The sequence below is a fragment of the Anomalospiza imberbis genome, assembly GCF_031753505.1.
Source record: "Anomalospiza imberbis isolate Cuckoo-Finch-1a 21T00152 chromosome W unlocalized genomic scaffold, ASM3175350v1 scaffold_31, whole genome shotgun sequence".
NCBI lineage: Eukaryota > Metazoa > Chordata > Aves > Passeriformes > Viduidae > Anomalospiza > Anomalospiza imberbis.
The window spans coordinates 276921-295962 of record NW_027099315.1 but is presented as its reverse complement, the minus strand read 5'-3'; the positions used below and the strand labels follow the sequence as shown (position 1 = coordinate 295962).

Genomic DNA, 19042 nt, shown 5'->3' with positions numbered 1-19042 from the left:
AACATCTTCATGGCCCTCCTCTGGAGTCACTCCAACAGGTCTAGGTCCTTATGTTGGGGGCCCCAGACTGGAAGCAGTATTCCAGGTGCAGTCTTATGAGTGGAGCAGAGGGGCAGAATCATGGTAACATTTAGGTTAGAAAAGACCTCTAAGATCATCAAGTCCAACCATTAACCCATCACTGCCAGGTCCAACACTAAACCATGTCCTCAAGATCCACATCTACATGTTTTTTAAATGTCTCCAGGGATGGTGACTCTACCACTGCCCTGGGCAGCCTATTCCAGTGCTTGATAACACTTTCTGGGAAGAAATTTTTCCAACTATCCAGTCTGAACCTTCCCTAGACCAACTTGAGGCCATTTCCTCTTGTCCTATTGCTTGTTCAATGGGAGAAGAGCCCAACCCCCACCTGGCTCCACCCTCCTTTCAGGGAGTTGTAGAGAGTAAGAAGGTCCCCTCTGAGCCTCCTGTTCTCCAGGCTAAACACCCCCAGCTCCCTCAGCCACTTCTTGTGCTCCAGACCCAGCTCCGTTGCCCTTCTCTGGACTCGCTCCATCACCGCAATGTCTTTCTTGCAATGAGGGGCCCAGAACTTGACATAGCACTTGAGGTGGGGCCTCACCAGTGCCGAGTACAGAGGGACAATCACTGCCCTGGTCCTGCTGGTCACACCATTTCTGATCCAAGCCAGGATGCCATTGGCCTTCTTGCCCGCCTGGGCACACACTGGCTCATGTTCAGCTGCTGTCGCTCAGCACCCCCAGGTCCTTTTCCTGTGGGCAGCTTTCTAGCCACTCTGCCCCAGCCTGGAGCTGCATGGGGTTAGGACCTAAGAGCAGGACCTGGCACTTGGCCTTGTTGAACCTCATACAGTTGGCCTTGTCCCATTGCTCCAGCCTGTCCAGATCCCTCTGCAGAGCCTTCCTGTCCTCCAGCAAGTCCACACATGGGGATTATGCTTTCCCTTTTCCAGACAGTGGGAACTTCACTGTATAGCCATGATTTCTCAAATAATATGGATACTGACTAAGCCACTTTCTCTGCCAGTTCCCTCAGGACCCTTGGATATATCTCATCAGGTCCCATGGACTTGTGCATCTTCAGGTTCCTTAGGTAGTCTTGAACCTGATCTTCTCCTACAGTGGGTGGTTCTTCATTCTCCTAGTCCCTGCCTTTACCTTTTGCAACTCAGGCAGTGTGGCTGGAGCACTTGCTGGTGAAAACTGAGGCAAAAAAGTAATTGAGTACCTCAGCCTTTTACATATTCTGGGTAAGCAGGTCTCCTGTTTCCTTCTGGAAAGGGCCCATATTTCTGTAGTCTTCCTTTTATCACCAATGTACCTTTAGAAGCTTTTCTTGTTGCCCTTGATGTCCCTGGCCAGGTTTAATTCTCTCAGGGCTTTGGCTCTCCTAACCTGATCCCTGGATGCTCAATCTCTCTGTCTTCCTCCCAGGCTACTTGTCCCTGTTTCCACCCTCTGTTGGCTTCTTTTTTGTGTTTGAGTTTGTCCAGGAGCTTGTTGTTCATCCATGCAGGCGTCTTCTGGCATTTTTGCCTGACATCCTCTTTATTGGGATGCATCACTCCAGAGCTTGGAAGAGGTGATCCTTGAATAACAACCAGCTTTCATGAGCTTCTTGTCCCTTCAGAGCTTTATCCCATGGACCTCTATGAAGGAGCTCCCTGAAGTGACCAAAGTCTGCTTTCCTGAAATCCAGGGCAGCGAGCTTGTTGTGTGCCCTCCTTGCTGCCCTAAGGATCTTGAACCCTACCATTGAGCTTCACATTCCCCACCAGCCCCTCCTTGTTGTCGAGAGCAAGGTCCAGCATAGCACCTCACCTTGTTGGCTCCTCTGTCACTTGGAGGAGGAAGTTGTCATCAACACATTCCTGGAACCTCCTGGATTGCCTGTGCCCTGTTGTGTTGTCCCTCCAGCAGATGTCAGGGTGGTTGAAGTCTCCCATGAGCACCAGTGCTTGTGAATATGAAGCTGCTCCTATCTGTCTGTAGAGGGCCTCATTGGCTCAATCTTTGTGGTCAGGTGGCCTGTAGCAGACCCCCACTATAAAATCACCTGTCCCTGTCCTCCCTTCAACCCTGACCCATAAGCTCTCGGTCAGCTCCTCATCCATCTTTGGGCCGATCTCTGTACATTCTAGGTGGTCATTGACATAGAGGGCAACACTGCCTCCTTGTCTTTCCTGTCCATCCTTCCTGATACAGGCTAAAGAACCTGTATCCTTCCATTCCAGCACTCCAGTCATAGGAGTCATCCCACCGTGTTTTCATGATGCCAGTAAGATCGTAGGTGTGTGCACATCTCTCATTCTTCCTGTTTATTCCCCATGCTGCGTGTGTTTGCATAGAGGTGTTTAAGTTGGGCCCGAGACTTGGACGGCTGCATGTTTTTGTCTGTGTTACGACATCCTTTCTGGTGACTGCAGAGGGCATGAGTCCCCACTGCGTGGTTACCCATACCCAGGCTCCTCCTGAGAGGGCGTTTGACCACCACTTGAGCTCTGGAGCTAGTGGGGGGACTGAGCCCTTCCTGCGCATCCTGCCATGCAAACTGCTGCGCCCCTCCCTGTTTGCCCACCCTGTTTGCAGGGCTGCCTGGAGCTGTTTGAATATGCCGAAGTTGCGCCACTTACCGTGCCTTCTGACTTCCTCAAGTCTACCCAATGATAAAAAGAACCACCTTATCTGTTGATGCAGTGTTATTTTTCAGCATGAGAAATACCAAATGAATACAATTAATAACAATCTTGTCAAATTTACTTAAATGTTTTTTACAAGGGAGAATCAAATGTCTCCTTTATTTGATGTGCAGCTGTGAAAAACAGTAAATGTTCTATTGTTGCAACTTCTTAAGTATTTATTTAGGAGGTAAATCAAGAGTAAGATGTCAATAAGATCTCGAAAAAGTTTTGAGTTGCCTCTAATATTTGTAGAAACAAAAATGCAGCCTGTATTTCCAGTAAGTGGTAGTCATTGCCTTAAAAAATTAATAGCAAACAGTTTCTGCTGTACAGTATACTGAGATGATGTAAATCATTGTCTAAAAAGGCAGTAATTAGAAGTGTGTGTGTGGAGTGGACATCACAAGAATAGGAATCTCTGGTTGAAGGCAAGTGAGAGATCTTCATAGGGTGTAGCCAGGTCTCCAGTACTAGTGATTGAGTGTGGTATCTAATCTGAAGAGGGGAAATTGAGTAGTGAAAAGATCTTGGGAATCAGGATGAGACAAAACAGGGATTCCCAAAATTGTGGATTTAATTGGCATAATATGGAGTTGTTGCTGATGGTCAAGAAAAAGGGTAAGATAAATCCATTTCATACCCTGCTCTCTACATACAGAAGTCATAGGACTTTTACAGAACATACTAGGGAGAGAAAATAAGCATAGTAGTCTATGCAAAGAATTCATCAGTAACGGCACACCTTTTATATGAATTGAAGCTTTGCTAGAAGTACCCATTCTCCTTTTCACTTACAGGTCAGTACATTGCTTAAAAATTCTTAATATTTCTCAAAAAATATGATATAAAGCTACTTTCTTGTTTAGTAGTATATCTTGAATAAAGCACATGGGGACTTGTATTTCAATTAGTTTTTGAGTGTTGTTAGAAGTATTGACCTATGATGACCTAAACCAGAATGACTAATAATAATCTCAGGCACTGCTTTCTGAAGATCAGTATTCCTCAGTGGATGAATGGGATTGGAGAAATGTTTGCATTGTTTAACAAGAGGAGGCTGGCCCTATTGGTCCAGGCAATAAGCTCTTTTTTTTTTTTTTTTTTTTCTTCATACCAGTACTCCTTTTTAAGCCAAAAATTATAGCTCAGTTATAAATGAGACATGTTTAAAAGCTTCTCTGTTTTTCAAAGCTTTTTCTGGACTAACACTTATGGGGAGCTGGTTTAATTTGAGGAACAAAAATTGCCATGTGATTAATTGAAGACTTGTAGGTACACACAGTTTGTGGTAATTAGGAGTGGGGCTGTGGCCAAGCCTCATGCATAATGGGCTACAACTGTGAAAAGCAGGTGACCAGTATTGAAAGCAATGAGACATGGAGTGCCGAGGTGTACTGCCCAATCACCAAAGGGAACAGAAGGCACACAGGTGCATTGCATGAATATGAGGGGTATAAAAGATTGGGCCAAAGAAAAAGAAGGGTGTAGTAGGTACATTCTTCTCTCTCTCAGGTTTTTTTTTCATAGAGGAGCACAGAGAGAAGAAAGAGAAAACAATTTCTATTTCTGCTCCTTGTTTTTCCCATGTGGAATGTGTTTGGAAAATTGTTTACCTGAGGTGATTGCTTGATTGGATTCTGGTGAGGATTGTTTGAGCCTGATGGCCAATCAAATCCACCTGTGCTAGACTCTCAAGAGAGGGTCATGAGTTGTTAGTTAGAGATGGTAGTTAGAAAAGTAGGTATGTAGTTTTAGTATCTCCTTTAAATAGTGTATTAATGTATTATAGTATAGTTATAATAAAGAAATCATTCAGCTTTCTGAACTGGAGTCAGACATCATCATTTCTTCCCACCAGGTTCACCTGCATTTACAATAGAAGGGCAGATGCTTGAAGCCTTCTGAGGTGGTGTAGTGTTACTCTGGGGTTGAAGCTTTCTGAAACTGTATAATGATACTCTGTGTATCGTGGTTGTCTCAACTGTGATGTGACAAAGACTGTTTTTAACAAAAAATGTTCTCTTTTAAAAATTTCCCTAGATGTACTCAAAGTCTGAAATGGGTGCATGTAGGAATAGAAATTCATATATTGAAAAAAAAGAGTGGTGATAAGGCAGGGAATGATAAAAAATATTCTAAGACAATTAGTGGTTTTTAGATAGCAATGTGTGGGGGAGGTTGGAATGAGTTTACCTGAAATTTAATAAGAACCCCAAAAAATCAAAAGTTGAAAATTAACTGTCAGAATGAAAGTTAAGGAGGCTGTGTATGTTTTGATTATATATATATATATATATATATATATATATATATATTTGGTTACTTAAAAATGTGTGGCTGAAATGGCCAATGCCTATGCACTGAACATTAAGTCTTCATCACTGGACCTTATTAAGAATCTTTTTGATATTTATTTTTTCCATAGTCAGTGTGCTTTCATTGACTACTTTCTAATAGTTGATATTCTAAACCTGCAGGTACAATTTTTATGTAGTCTTTTTTGGTAGTGTGTTTTTTGTTTCATCTTCTCTGAAATGATCCCTTATCTACCTGCAGCAGACTGCTAAAATTCCTAGGAAATGCACTGCAACTATCTGAATTACATCTTGATCTAGGAATGATGTGCTTCCTGCCAATCTCACTTAGACTTTTTATGAACACAGATATATGTACAAATACATAATAAAAGTATCAAGGTTATATTTAGTGTATTTTTATATAAACATGGAACAACATAACTGTTCAGTTTTTCTGAATTATTATTCTAGGATCAAGACAACCTTTAATCCAACAATCTCAACCTCCACCTTATTCATCACCTAGAGATGTTTCCCCAGACATATTGTTAGATTCTCCAGAAAGAAAGCAAAAGAAACAAAAGAAAATGAAGTTAGGCAAGGATGAAAAAGACCAGACTGAAAAAGCTGCAATGTATGATATCATTAGCTCTCCTTCCAAGGACTCCACTAAGCTTACATTAAGACTGTCTCGTGTAAGATCTTCGGATATGGACCAGCAGGATGATATGCTTTCTGGTTTGGAAAACAGCAGTGTGTCAGAGGGTGATATTCCTTTTAAGGTGCAGTACCCAGGACAGACTTCTAAAATATCCGTTACTCCACAGGATGTTAACCGCCCATTAAACACTTCTCCGTGTTTGCTGCAGCATGAACAAACAGCTTTCCTTCAGGCACAACAAGTGCCTGTTTTACAACAGAACACTTCAGTTGCTGCGAAACAGCCTCAAACTCCTGTGGTACAGACACAGCAACAGGTTTTGCAACAAGGAGCTATAACGTCATATGAAGAAGTAGAATTGGATGCATTGGCTGAAATTGAGCGGATAGAACGTGAATCAGCTATTGAAAGGGAACGATTTTCAAAAGAAGTGCAAGATAAAGGTAAAAGGATTGTGTGTGTGTATACACTATATATTATAAAAGTATATATATGCATATAGACCCCATATATAAACTTTCCTGTCATTGTCACATAGTACAATTCTGTTTACACAGTGTAGGTTGTTCTATGACATTCATCACCATTCCCCTTAAAACAATTAATTGTAATCTCTCATATATATTTTCAAAAAATATTTAGCATTCTTTATTTGGGATCTTAATGGATGGAAAGGGAAAGTCTTGTGTTTCAACATTCTTTTTAAGCTATCCTTATTTTGAACCATGAGACTGAGTGAAATACAATTGATGTTGTTTATAGTTTCTAAAATCTTATCAGTACCATAATTTAAAATTTGTAATAAATTTTGGTGGTTAAAGTATTAACTATTTAAGAAAAGTAACTAATTTAAGAAAATGAAGGGAAGCTCTTTTATGCCATTTCTATTCATATCCCAATTTGAACCTTATGGGAAAGAGGTGTTAGACTAAAATCATATCTATTCTTTTAAAGGCACTGTAATGATGGGGTAATATATACTACTATATTGTCTCCAATGTTTGTTCAACTGGATATTCATTATTATGTAGGCTTTCCAAGTTTTAGGGATCTACCATATATCTATATGGGCTCTAGCACAGAACCAGATAAGCCTGTGAAATGTTTGCTCTTCACTTCAGTAGCTATACTGGTTGTCTTAACTGATTACATTCAATCTGTCAATCTATCCTCTTTGATTTTTTTCCTTTTATTTTTTTTTAATTTTTCTTTTTTTCCTACTTCTCTTTTTCCTTTTTTTTTTTTGTTGTTGTTAGCTGATTTGAAGGTCTTAGCCTTCAGAAATATCAAAAGTGGATGCAAACCCACATGTAAATCTTGAAGATGTGGTTTCTAAAGTAGATAGTGATAGGTTAGTATAAATATTTTCCCTCTGCATTCTGTTTAACTACTTCTAAAAAATTCCTTTATAGTATAACGCTAATTTGTTAGATACTCCAAATAAAAATTTGCAGAGTGGAAAACAGCATAAATTATGATTCTAGAAGTTCATAGGTAAAAATTGTCTATTTTGGATGTACTTGCATGGAGGCAACTTAATTTACATATGGTTTAGATGTTTAACCATCACAGAGTGAACAAGTTTTCTCCCTATTCAAAGATAATTTTTTTTCTGTTTTTAAAGATGCCTGAAGATAAAGAGTGTTTGTTGTGTTTGTGTGTATGTTCTTGTTGCAGTTACTTAAAAGGGTTAACTTTTTAGGTATTTCTCATTTGATAACTAAATCAAGTCTTGTTAGAAAACATTGTGAATATACAAAGAAAATGGGTGCTCACCTTAAAAGAAATCTCTACTGCCTTTAATTTTGATTTAATGAAATTATGAAATTGGTTACTTTGCTTATATTTCTACTAATTTTAAGTTTATTTATGGAGAGTTTGTTGTTTGTCTTCTACTACTTAAAAAGCTACTTTTATATCCCCATACTTTGAGTAGATTCTCCAGCACATTTTAGCTAAGAAGCATGTCAAAAAATGCACTATATTTTTGATGATGCACAGCAATCTTCAAACACTTAGAGTGAGACTAAAACACTCTTTCTGTTTTGTTCTGGCTTTCAGGAGATATTGAGCATGGGTTGTGAATTTTGTAAACCGCAATTACATAGCCATGGGCAGACTCTGATGTGTTTCTTTTGGGGAAAGAAGTGATTTTTATAGAATGTAATCTCACCCTTTCACCACTCTTCAATATCCATCTTACCAGTTAAGGATTCCAACCTTATGCTTTCCTTCCACCTGTATCCTCTGGCAAGTCTCAGTTCTTCTTGAGTTCCTGCAATTGCTGTGAATCAGGTGCGAGAGTTGTTGCCTTATATTGGGACAAATGACCACCATTTATTCACTGATAGTAAGTTGCCCCTATGCCAGACAGCAGTTCTTTTCACTTTAGCTGCTGAGGTTTCAGCCGTGAATTAATAATATTGAGTAAAAGGATTTTTATCAGTCTTGGGACAAATTTCCTGAAAAATTCTTACCTTGGAGAAATATGATTCTTATTTTTTGGTAACACTTTTGCCATTGCCTGTAAGTTTGCACTATGTCTACAAGTTCATATGCTCAGGGTTTGTTCTAGTTATAGTAATTTGGTTTGGTGTGACTGCACGAAGAAGCTTCCTCTATTGTTCCTATGGGAATATGTTAGAAAAACATCCAGTAACTCCTAAATATGCCATTCATTTTTCTCAAGTTGCTTACTGTATTTATGCAAAAGCCTGGCATTTGTGCATTTTAGTACATCTGCTGTAACTTCAGATCACATTACGTCAAGAAAAGAGCATGCTTGTAGCATGCACTCAGTCTAATTAGAACAGGAATGTATAGTGCTAGCTGATGATGTACATAGCAAGTGTCCCTCTAAAGATCTTACTCTAGGTGCTAGCACATGGTAAAATCTGCATGAAAGCATTGCTGCTTTTGTAATTGAGGCAGGGGAATACATATTAGTCACACTACACTTTCTGTGTAGGCATGTGTTGTTGTCTTCCATAAATTACTTTGTGTAGAATTGTACTCACAAGTTTTGATAGAAGATTAGTGATCTTTTGTGTTATTGTTTTTAGAATTGTAGAACCATAGAATATCCTGAGTTGGCAGGGACCCGCAAGGATCATTGAGTCCAAACCCTGGCCCCGCACAAGACACCCCAGCAATCCCACCAAGTGCCTGAGAACATTGTCCAAGGGCTTCTTGAACTCTGTCAGTCTTGGCACCATCACCATTTCCCTGGGGAACCTGTTCCAGTGCCCGACCACCCTCTGTGTGAAGAACCTTTTCCTGATATCCAACCTAAACCTTCCCTGATACACCTCCAGCTGTTCCCTCAGGTTCTGTCACTGGTCACCAGAGAAGAGATCAGTGCCTGTCCCTCCTCTTCCCCTTGTGAGGAAGTTGTAGACAGTGATGAGGTCTGACCTCAGTCTCCTCTTCTCCAGGCTGAACAAGCCAAGTGACTGTAGCTGCTCCTCATATAGCTGACATGAAATCTCTACAGTACTATGCTTCATCAGAGGTTTTCAGATGCTTCTTTTTTAACAGTAAGATGTTGCATGGATATGACATATTCTTTCTGAGGTTGGGAGCCATTAGTGTGGTGGAACTGTTTATTCCAGAGGAGAGGCCGAGATGTTTTTTTTGGGAGGTCTTGCTAAAATTTATACAACTATTACACTTGCCTAAGGCAATGCTTAGGTTTTGGGGTTTTTTTTTAATGCTGAGATGCCTTTATAATGTTTGGTAGAGGTGGGAAATGGAGATTGCAGTCCTATGGAAATTATAGTACTTTCTGTAATAAATTCCTGATTCTAACAAAACTATTGAAATTTTTAGCTCCCACCAAAGTCTCTCAAAGTAGGGAGGAAGTCCCTTTAGGTGAAACTAATACAGGCCTTTTCAAAAGTGCTTGACACGCGGAGCCAGACTCTAAAACTCAGAGACAGAGTGAGTTTTAAAGTAGGTATGTTTATTCGGCCGGACGCATGTGGGACATTTCCCCAAATACATGCGTGCCCCTTGCTTACACACGTGTTCTTTTATCCCCTGGAGTGTTACATATGCATTAAGTTTCCCCATGGGTCATTTCCTGGCTCCCCTCCCTCTCCGCTCTCTATGCTAATCAGCTTGTCGGTCCTCTGCGCCTGCGCAGCTGTCTCTGGTGGTCGTCCCAGGCTTCGGGGGTCGTAAAAGGGATGAAGTAAGAATGGTCTTCTTCAGGCTGACTTTTCGACCCCACTGCTTTGCACATGCCCATTGATTCCTTGGCCACGGTCCAAGCCAGGGGCCAGGATCCATCTGTTTCCAGAACATAAGGGGCCCCATTTTCAGTTGTCTTTACACCCTGTATCCTCTTTTCCATATACATTCCTTCTCCTTATCAGGTCTCTCTTTGCTGCTCTGCACGTAGTCTCTTCCTTTCCCATAGGCCAGGATACGGTATATTCTCACGTAACATAAGGATGTGGCCCTAAGCAATATCCATTATTTTATATGCCTATTACTATTCAATACCTTCTAATTTCTATGATTAATATCTTCTAGTTCTAACCCCATGTTTCAGTCCCCCCTTTTCAGCAAAATAGTAAATTCTTTTACTTAGTACAAGCTCCAATCACTACGATATGTCTCCCAATGCTTTACCATGTATCTGGGATAAAGAGGTTAGTATTGTTATTCGTTGTAACAATTTGCAATTCCAAATGAGTATCACAAAGGATAGTGTTAAACTTATACCCACTAATATTAGTAAAACAATAATGGGGTGACATAATGTATTTAGGATTCCAGTTGCAGTGGGCGACCATCCAAAAAGTGAATCCCACCAACTGTGACTTGCATCTTGTTTCACTCTTTGCAGAACCTTGCTTATTTCTTTTATGTCATGATGGACAATAATTAAGGTTTTCTCCCCAGTTTTTTGAATATTCTCTAGAATTTTGACAAGGTCCTGATGTTTGATTAATTGTCTAATTAAAGTGAGGTTCATTCCAATAGGCGTGGGTGACAACCTGTGGTACATCTTATTGTTGGCATTAATTAGCTGATGAGACACAACTGGTGCCAAATACAGAAAGTCACACCCTGAAATCCTAACAAAGTTACAAATACAAAAGTTAAGATAATTCTTACCGAGCAAAGTTACATTACCCTTATCTATTTCTATAAAAGTACACGCAGTTCTCAAACATACACAACCTTGACCAATATATACAAGTACAGTCCTTTGATTCGTATCCGGATGAATCTCAAAATGACAAACACCTTGTTCAGTATCAAGACATATATCTTGAGCATCGATTGTGTTACTCTCACAAATGAACCCCTGTTGTTCCCGGGTAACGCAAGATTCTAGATTCACAGTTTGCCATTTTTCACCCACTCTCCGTGCCCATGCCCTGTGCTCTGAAGGGTAGAGCACTGACTGCTCATGATTCAGTCCCAGTGCTATTACCAAAGTCCACCAAGACTGAAATTTCTTCTCAAAATCCATAGCACTGTCCCACACGGCCTTTCGAATCTCAATTGGAAAGGCTCCTTCGCTTCCTTCCCTTATAATTGAGGCAGCTGTTGATTGCAACCACAATTGTGCCTGTATACAGCTAAAGGCCAGAGACACATTATCCTGAACCACAGTAAGTGCATCTGTGATTGACCCATGGTCTTGGTCCTCTGCCTTTTTCAACCTTGGCAGTATTCTCGAGACCTGCCACTGACTGGTTCCCAATGCTAACAAAGATGACTGTAAAGGTTTTTTTAATTTAGTTAAATCACTTGTTGCAGTGGCCAATTTGTTCATTAATATTTCAGAATCAATTCCGTTTAGGACTCCCAGCCCTGTCCCTAATATTCCAGTCAGATCTCTTCGCATTCTGCTTCCAGTATATGCTTGTTTCTGCAGCCAGGTCATCCAACCCTCAAAGGACGTTTTTTTAAAAAGGGAGAGCAGGCTGGTTGAATTTCAGAGATGTTAGTTTGCATTAGTAATTCAACACGCTTAAGAGACCATTCTGGATTAAACAATAACTGCTGTTGGCCTGTATTTCTTATTACATATGGGCCGATTTTTTAAATTTCAGGTCCAGGCCCAAGAGGTGTGATTTGGGTTTGGGCTGGGGTCATGGGCTCAGTTGTGGCATTTATTTTAAACTTGAAGGAGAGCCCAATGGTATCCTGGGCCCAGAGACAAACTACCTCAACAGTCTGTATTAATGTAAAGTTACACCAACAGTCTATTTCACTTGAACGACTACAAACCTCCCAGTTTCCGTCCGTGGGAGATGTTAAAACACTAATTTGGGTTGCTCTCCTATGATCGGTTCCATTGATCATCCGACACCCTATCCTAATTTCTTCTCCTATGGTTCCTTGAAGTGACCATATTCTTTGTCTCTGCCACTCTTGTCTTTCGTATGCTTGGTTTCTGTGCATGACTACAGCTGATAGATTCAGACTTTTTATGTCAGAGTATTTTCCCATGGATCCAGTGTAACAAGTAAAGGCTTGGGACCAAGGCCATTCAGCATTACTCTGGCTAGAGGTGGGTTTTAGTTCTAGGATTGTGATTAGGGTTGCTAACAAAACAATTCTCCTGATTAGACTTTTGCAACCTAAATTGCTAAACACCCCCGACCACAATATACTCATTTTGTTCGAGTGAATTTTAGTTTCAGTTCATTATCACCCGATGTTACTTTCCAAGGGGCCTCAGGAGCTTTCTTTACTCGAGAGTGGTGAATCCAGGTGTTCTGCTCTTGGATCTTAATCGCAGTGAAAGTGGTGAGAAGCACTTGGAACGGTCCTTCCCACTGCGGCTCCAAGGTCTTTTCTGTAAGAGACTTGACATACACATAATCCCCAGGTTGTATGTCATGCACTGGTCCATCTAGCCCTCTGCTCTGAGTTCCAGCCACGTGTTTTTCAATTTCTCTGAGCTGCTTACCTAAGGCCACCATGTAAACAGCCAGCCTTTCTTCCCCAATTTGGGTGGATATTCCCTTCTGTACACCATATGGTCTCCCATAGAGCATTTCAAAGGGGCTCAGCTTCATTTTGGTTCTGGGCTTAGTTCAGAGTCGCAACAATGCTAGTGGGAGAGACTGGGGCCAAGGCAAATTAACTTCTTGCCCTAGTCTCACAATTTGTTGCTTAATCAAATGATTCATTTTTCAACTTGGCCACTTGCCTGGGGGCGATATGGTGTGTGAAGTTCCCAATCTATGCCCAGAAGCTGACTGACCTGTTGTACTATTTTAGAAATAAAATGAGGTCCCCTGTCTGAGGATATTGTGGCTGGAACTCCAAAGCGTGGTATTATTTCTTGTAACAGCACCTTTGTTACCTCCCGAGCTTTTGCAGTCCTGGTGGGGAAAGCCTCTGGCCATCCTGAAAAGGTATCTGTTAGTACCAACAAATATCGATACCCCCCTTTTCTTGGCAATTCTGAAAAATCAATTTGCCACTGCTGACCAGGTCCATGGCCCTTTCCAATTTGGCCAAGTTTTGGTTTAGGGGTATTCTTAGGGTTAGTCTGGAGGCAAAGTTCACACTGCCTGGCTACCTGAGTGACAGTGGCATATAAGTTCCTAGCAATGATTTTTCCAGTCAAGTAGTTATGCAGGGCATCAATTCCCCCAGTGTGTTTTCTGATGTCCCTCTTTTACTAATGACCATAATAAATGGGAGGGGATAACTAGTTTCTTTTCTGCTGTAACAGCCCATCCCTCTTGGTTATACGTTCCCTTTTCATCTTCAATTAGCTTTCTGTCCTTCTTATCATACACTGGCTTACCTTCTAGGGAGATTTGGCCATCAGGAATTAAGGGTCCCTCCACTGTTACCTCACCTTTTGCTGCTTCTTTTGCCTCTCTGTCCGCCAGCTCGTTTCCCTCCTCCAATTCTGAGTTTCCTTTTTGATGTGCTTTAATGTGCATGATTGCCACCTTTTCAGGCAGTTGGACTGCTTCCAATAGTTGTAGTATCTCTTGCGCATGTTTAATGTTCTTTCCCTGTGAGTTTAATAGTCCTCTTTCTCTCCAGATAGCCCCATGGGCATGCACCACTCCAAATGCATATCTTGAATCTGTATAAATGTTTATTCTTTTTCCCTTTGATAACTCTAATGCCCGAGTCAGGGCAATTATTTCTGCCTTCTGTGCAGAGGTACCTGCTGGTAATGGTCCTGATTCGATTAGATCCCTTGATGTGGTAACTGCATACCCAGCATGTCGCTTTCCATTGATGACGTAGCTGCTTCCATCAGTGAACCAGGTTTCCGCATCATCCAGAGGGGTGTCCTTCAGGTCTGAGCGGCTGGAATAAGTGGCTTCGATGGTCTCCAGGCAATCGTGATGAATTGGTTCTCCTTGGTTCCTACTGAGAAAGGAAGCTGGGTTGGCAATGTTAGTTACCACTATCTCAACATCATCTTGTTCTACCATGATAGCTTGGTATTTCAGAAATCGTTGTGGGGAGAGCCAGTGGCCACCCTTGGTTTCTAGGACTGAGGATACTGTATGAGACACTAGCACAGTCATCTTCTGGCCCAGGGTGAACTTACGGGCTTCCTGAATGTTCAGTACAACTGCGGCCACTGCTCTGAGGCAACCTGGCCATCCTTTCGCTGCTGCATCTAGCTGTTTAGAAAGGTAAGCAACTGCCCTTCTGTATGGGCCCAGGTCCTGTGCCAGTATTCCCAGGGCAATTCCCTGTTTCTCATGAGAGAAGAGAAAGAATGGTTTACTCACGTCTGGAAGTCCTAGAGCTGGAGCTGACATGAGGGCCTTTTTCAGCTGACCAAAGGCCTGTGTGGTTTCTTTTGTCCACTGAAGGTCTCTGCTTCCATTTGCAATGAGTGAATACAGAGGTTTCACGAGCAATCCGTAGTTGTATATCCATAGTCTGCACCATCCTGTCATACCCAGGAATGTTCTTAGTTCCTTTATCGTCTGAGGTGTTGGGGTTTGGCATATTGATTCTATGCGTTCTTTCCCCAAAGTCCGTTGTCCAGCACTGATTTCATACCCCAGGTAGATCACCTTCTGTTTTACCACCTGAGCCTTTTTCTTTGACACCCTATATCCCTGGAGCCCCAAAAAGTTTAAAAGGCTTACCGTCCAAGCCACGCACCCTTCTTCTGTGGGGGTGGCTATGAGGATGTCATCTACATACTGCAACATTTTGCCTTCTCCTGGTGGGGCTTCCCAGGATTCCAAATCCTTTGCGAGTTGTTCTCCAAACAGGGTGGGCGAGTTTTTGAAGCCTTGTGGTAAAACTGTCCATGTGAGCTGAGTTTTGCGTCCACTTTTGGGATTTTGCCATTCAAATGCAAAAATTTTCTGGCTGGTCTCATGGAGAGGGAGGCAAAAGAAAGCATCCTTCAAATCTAAAACAGTGAACCAAGTTAGTTCTGGTGTTAAACATGTCAACAAGGTGTAGGGGTTGGCTACCACAGGGTAGAGATCCTCAGTGATCTTGTTAACAGCCCGTAAATCCTGCACGATCCGGTATGTCCCATCAGGTTTGCGGACAGGCAGGATAGGAGTGTTAAAATCGGACTGGCATTCTTTCAATAACCCCAGCTGTAAGAAATTTTCAATTATCGGGCTAATTCCTTCTCTATCTTCTCTCCTCTAGGGATATTGCTTAATTCTAACTGGTTGTTTTCCTTCCTTGAGCCTAATTTGTATTGGTGTTGCATTTTTTGCCCTCCCTGGTACGTTGGAGGCCCATACTCCCGGGAAGACTTGATTCAGAATCTCTTCACTAATTTCTTCTTTAGCCTTAATGGTTGTCAGTATTAAGCTCAGCACTTCTACATATTTTTGTTCATTCACCTCCAGAATAACTTCCCCATTTTTAAATGAAATAGTTGCCTCCAGTTTCTCCAATAAGTCTCTCCCTATGAGAGATTCTGGGGAATTGGGCATGTATAAGAATTTATGGATGCCCCACTCTTTTCTATATTTGTATTTGAGTGGCTTGCAAAAATATGCTATTTCAGGTTGGCCAGTTGCTCCCCTGACCCTGACATAATCATTCCCTACTGGCACCAGAGCTTTGTTTAAAACTGAAAATGTTGCTCCTGAGCGGCTTGCAAAAATATGCTATCTCAGGTTGGCCAGTTGCTCCCCTGACCCTGACATAATCATTCCCTACTGGCACCAGAGCTTTGTTTAAAACTGAAAATGTTGCTCCTGTATCCACCATGAATTCCACCTCTTTCCCTTCCTCCCCCCGTTTCATTTTTATAACCAGCGGATCTCCTGGGGTAAGGTCCCCCGGTCCCCTTCAATTACTTTCTGTGTGAGCAACCACCACCTCCCTTCCCCGGTTCCCTTTCCCATTTCCTTTTCGTTCAGGGCACTCGTTTTTCCAGTGTCTAAGTCTTTTGCAATTTGCACACTGATTTTTACCCAACCGGGGTGGTCCTTGCCTAGGTGGTCTTTGTCTCTGCCCTCCTTTATTTTCTTCTTTTACTACAGCCATTAATTTTCTCATTAAAACTAGCTGTCTTTCTGTGTCTGTCAATGCATAACTGAATATCTGACCAGTCTGGGTTATGCTGCTTAATCATATATCTTAACCTTTTAGCTGTTCCTATTGGGTCACTTCTATAGTTTTTGGCAACTCTTTCCCAACCTTCTAAATCAATTGTAGAGAAGGGGACTTTTATCAACACCCTTTCCTTCTCAGGTCCTATTGCTTCCCTTAAAGGGGCTTGTATGATTTCCTTTGTTTGTTTTCTAGTCCGAGATGCTATGGGACTGCCTGCACTCTCATCACTATCACTCTCAGGCAATGGTGGATACGATATAGTCTGTAACTCAGAGGTGGGTGGGGGAGCAGACGGTCCAGCCTGTCTCTCCTCCAAGGGGGCTGAACCTGTTCCTCCCCTTAGTCCCCTTTGCTCCACAGGGGGTGACACAAATAAATCCAACAACTCCTGCTTTTGTGTTTCTGCTTGATAGACCTTATCACGATGTGTGCAACGCTGGTTTATTGAGCAGGTGCTACAACATCGTTTAGGCTGCTTCCTATTAGCTTTGCCTTCCCTTTCTAGGGCTAATACCAGGGGGTCAGAAGGGGCCCTGATCCCACAATCCCTCTGCCATTCAGGGTGATTTCGGAGGGAGAAAAACATATCTGCATATGAAACTTCAGTCCACTTACCCTCACGTCTAAGAAATAGCATTAGTTCCAATAAGGTATCATAATCTAGGCTCCCAGTCGGGGGCCATCTGGCTCCATTTTCCAGACGATACAAAGGCCACCACTGGCTACAGTATTTTACCAGGGTGCATTTGGACTCGACACCCCCCCGAGCCTGCAATCTTCTTCCAGTTAGCTAAAATGCAGCCCAGAGGGCTTGCCTTGGGAATTTCTCTGCTCTCTCCCAATCCCATTATTTTCTTATCTTATGGCTTTTATCCAGATCTTTCTCACACTCTTACACAGTCTTTTCTTAATCCCTTTCTCTTAGCTCCAGATCTCTGGAATTAAATAGATCCTAAAAAAAACCAAAACACCCTTTAAAATTTCTAGCTCTGGATTCTCCTGACTCTGCAGCTTATACTGAGCACAGTAACTGTGTCTCATACATGACGGGCAATACCACCACTCCCTGCAGGTCCTGCACTCAACCAGCTCCCACTCTAGATATTGCCCTTGTCAAAACAGAGGGTCCTAAGGTTCAAATCCAAAACCATTGGGGGAAAAGGATCCCCTCCAGCTGTCCTGCCACGACTAGTAAAGTACACTAAACAAACCCTAAAAACAATACTCACAGCAAAAACATCAAACAAATAGCAGTAGCTGAGAACAACATTTATCAGAGCAGGCCTCACAACGAAATACTTTACACAAAATACTCACAACAAAACCCTAAACAGCATTAAGCAAACCTAATACTCACAGCAAAAGCATCAAAACAAACAGCACCAGTAGTGCTTCAAACAAAATGCAATATCCAAAAACGACGCAAGGAGTTCAAAGAGTCCACACAAAGTTGCCACAATTATAACTTTTGACGCAAGCATCAGAAATATGCCACAGTTTCCCAAACACGAGTTACTTCACACGAAACCTTTAAAACTCACACATACGCCCAGACAGCAACAAAGCTCACACGCACATCAGTGCAAAATTCACACACATAAACACGTGTTACTTTGCACAAAACCTTTAAAACTCACACATCAGTGCAAAATTCACACACATAACAGACAAAACTCACATACACCTAGACGGACAAAACTCACACACACACACCACACCCAGACAGCAACCATACACCAAGGATTCAGTGAATCCTCCCCCGCTGCCTTTCCGTCGGTCAGCGGCCCTAACCGATAGCTGCCCTTTCAGCTACTGGTTACTTGCAAGTCCAAACCAAACCAAACCTCCCCCGCTGCCTTTCCGTCTGTCAGCGGCCCTTACCGATAGCTGCCCTTTCAGCTACCGGTTACTTGCAAGTCCAAACCAAACCAAGACCATGCTCTGTGCAGTCAGACGTCTCTGATCGGCTTACCAGCGGTCACTACGGGGCCCCCCTTTTTTAAAAGACACATACCGTTTCTCCGCTGGTTAGGAGGTTGTTCTCTGCCCCCGCAGTAAGCGGCACGAGAAGCGGAGTTCCTCCAGAGAAATCCTGGGGCGCGCCTTAGGAAGTCCGCCCCCGAGTCGGTCCTACGGCTGGCAGAGAAGTCCCTTCGTGGTCGCCAATTGACACGCGGAGCCAGACTCTAAAACTCAGAGACAGAGTGAGTTTTAAAGTAGGTATGTTTATTCGGCCGGACGCATGTGGGACATTTCCCCAAATACATGCGTGCCCCTTGCTTACACACGTGTTCTTTTATCCCCTGGAGTGTTACATATGCATTAAGTTTCCCCATGGGTCATTTCCTGGCTCCCCTCCCTCTCCGCTCTCTATGCTAATCAGCTTGTCGGTCCTCTGCGCCTGCGCAGCTGTCTCTGGTGGTCGTCCCAGGCTTCGGGGGTCGTAAAAGGGATGAAGTAAGAATGGTCTTCTTCAGGCTGACTTTTCGACCCCACTGCTTTGCACATGCCCATTGATTCCTTGGCCACGGTCCAAGCCAGGGGCCAGGATCCATCTGTTTCCAGAACATAAGGGGCCCCATTTTCAGTTGTCTTTACACCCTGTATCCTCTTTTCCATATACATTCCTTCTCCTTATCAGGTCTCTCTTTGCTGCTCTGCACGTAGTCTCTTCCTTTCCCATAGGCCAGGATACGGTATATTCTCACGTAACATAAGGATGTGGCCCTAAGCAATATCCATTATTTTATATGCCTATTACTATTCAATACCTTCTAATTTCTATGATTAATATCTTCTAGTTCTAACCCCATGTTTCTTGCTGACTTATTT

The 19042-nt window shown here is 42.5% G+C and overlaps 1 protein-coding gene across 5 annotated transcripts in view; it reads left to right on the top strand.

The window, feature by feature from the left end:
- LOC137465553 (nipped-B-like protein) overlaps positions 1–19042 on the top strand; it is a 194679-nt gene that overhangs the window by 82485 nt on the left and 93152 nt on the right. For 4 of the 5 annotated variants that reach the window (XM_068177630.1, XM_068177629.1, XM_068177633.1 and 1 more), the window contains exon 9: positions 5473–6105. The exons of the other annotated variant lie outside the window; for it this stretch is intronic. In XM_068177630.1, coding sequence (XP_068033731.1) covers positions 5473–6105 — 633 coding nt within the window. The remainder of the gene's footprint in view (positions 1–5472; positions 6106–19042) is intronic. 5 annotated transcript variants of the gene reach the window in all.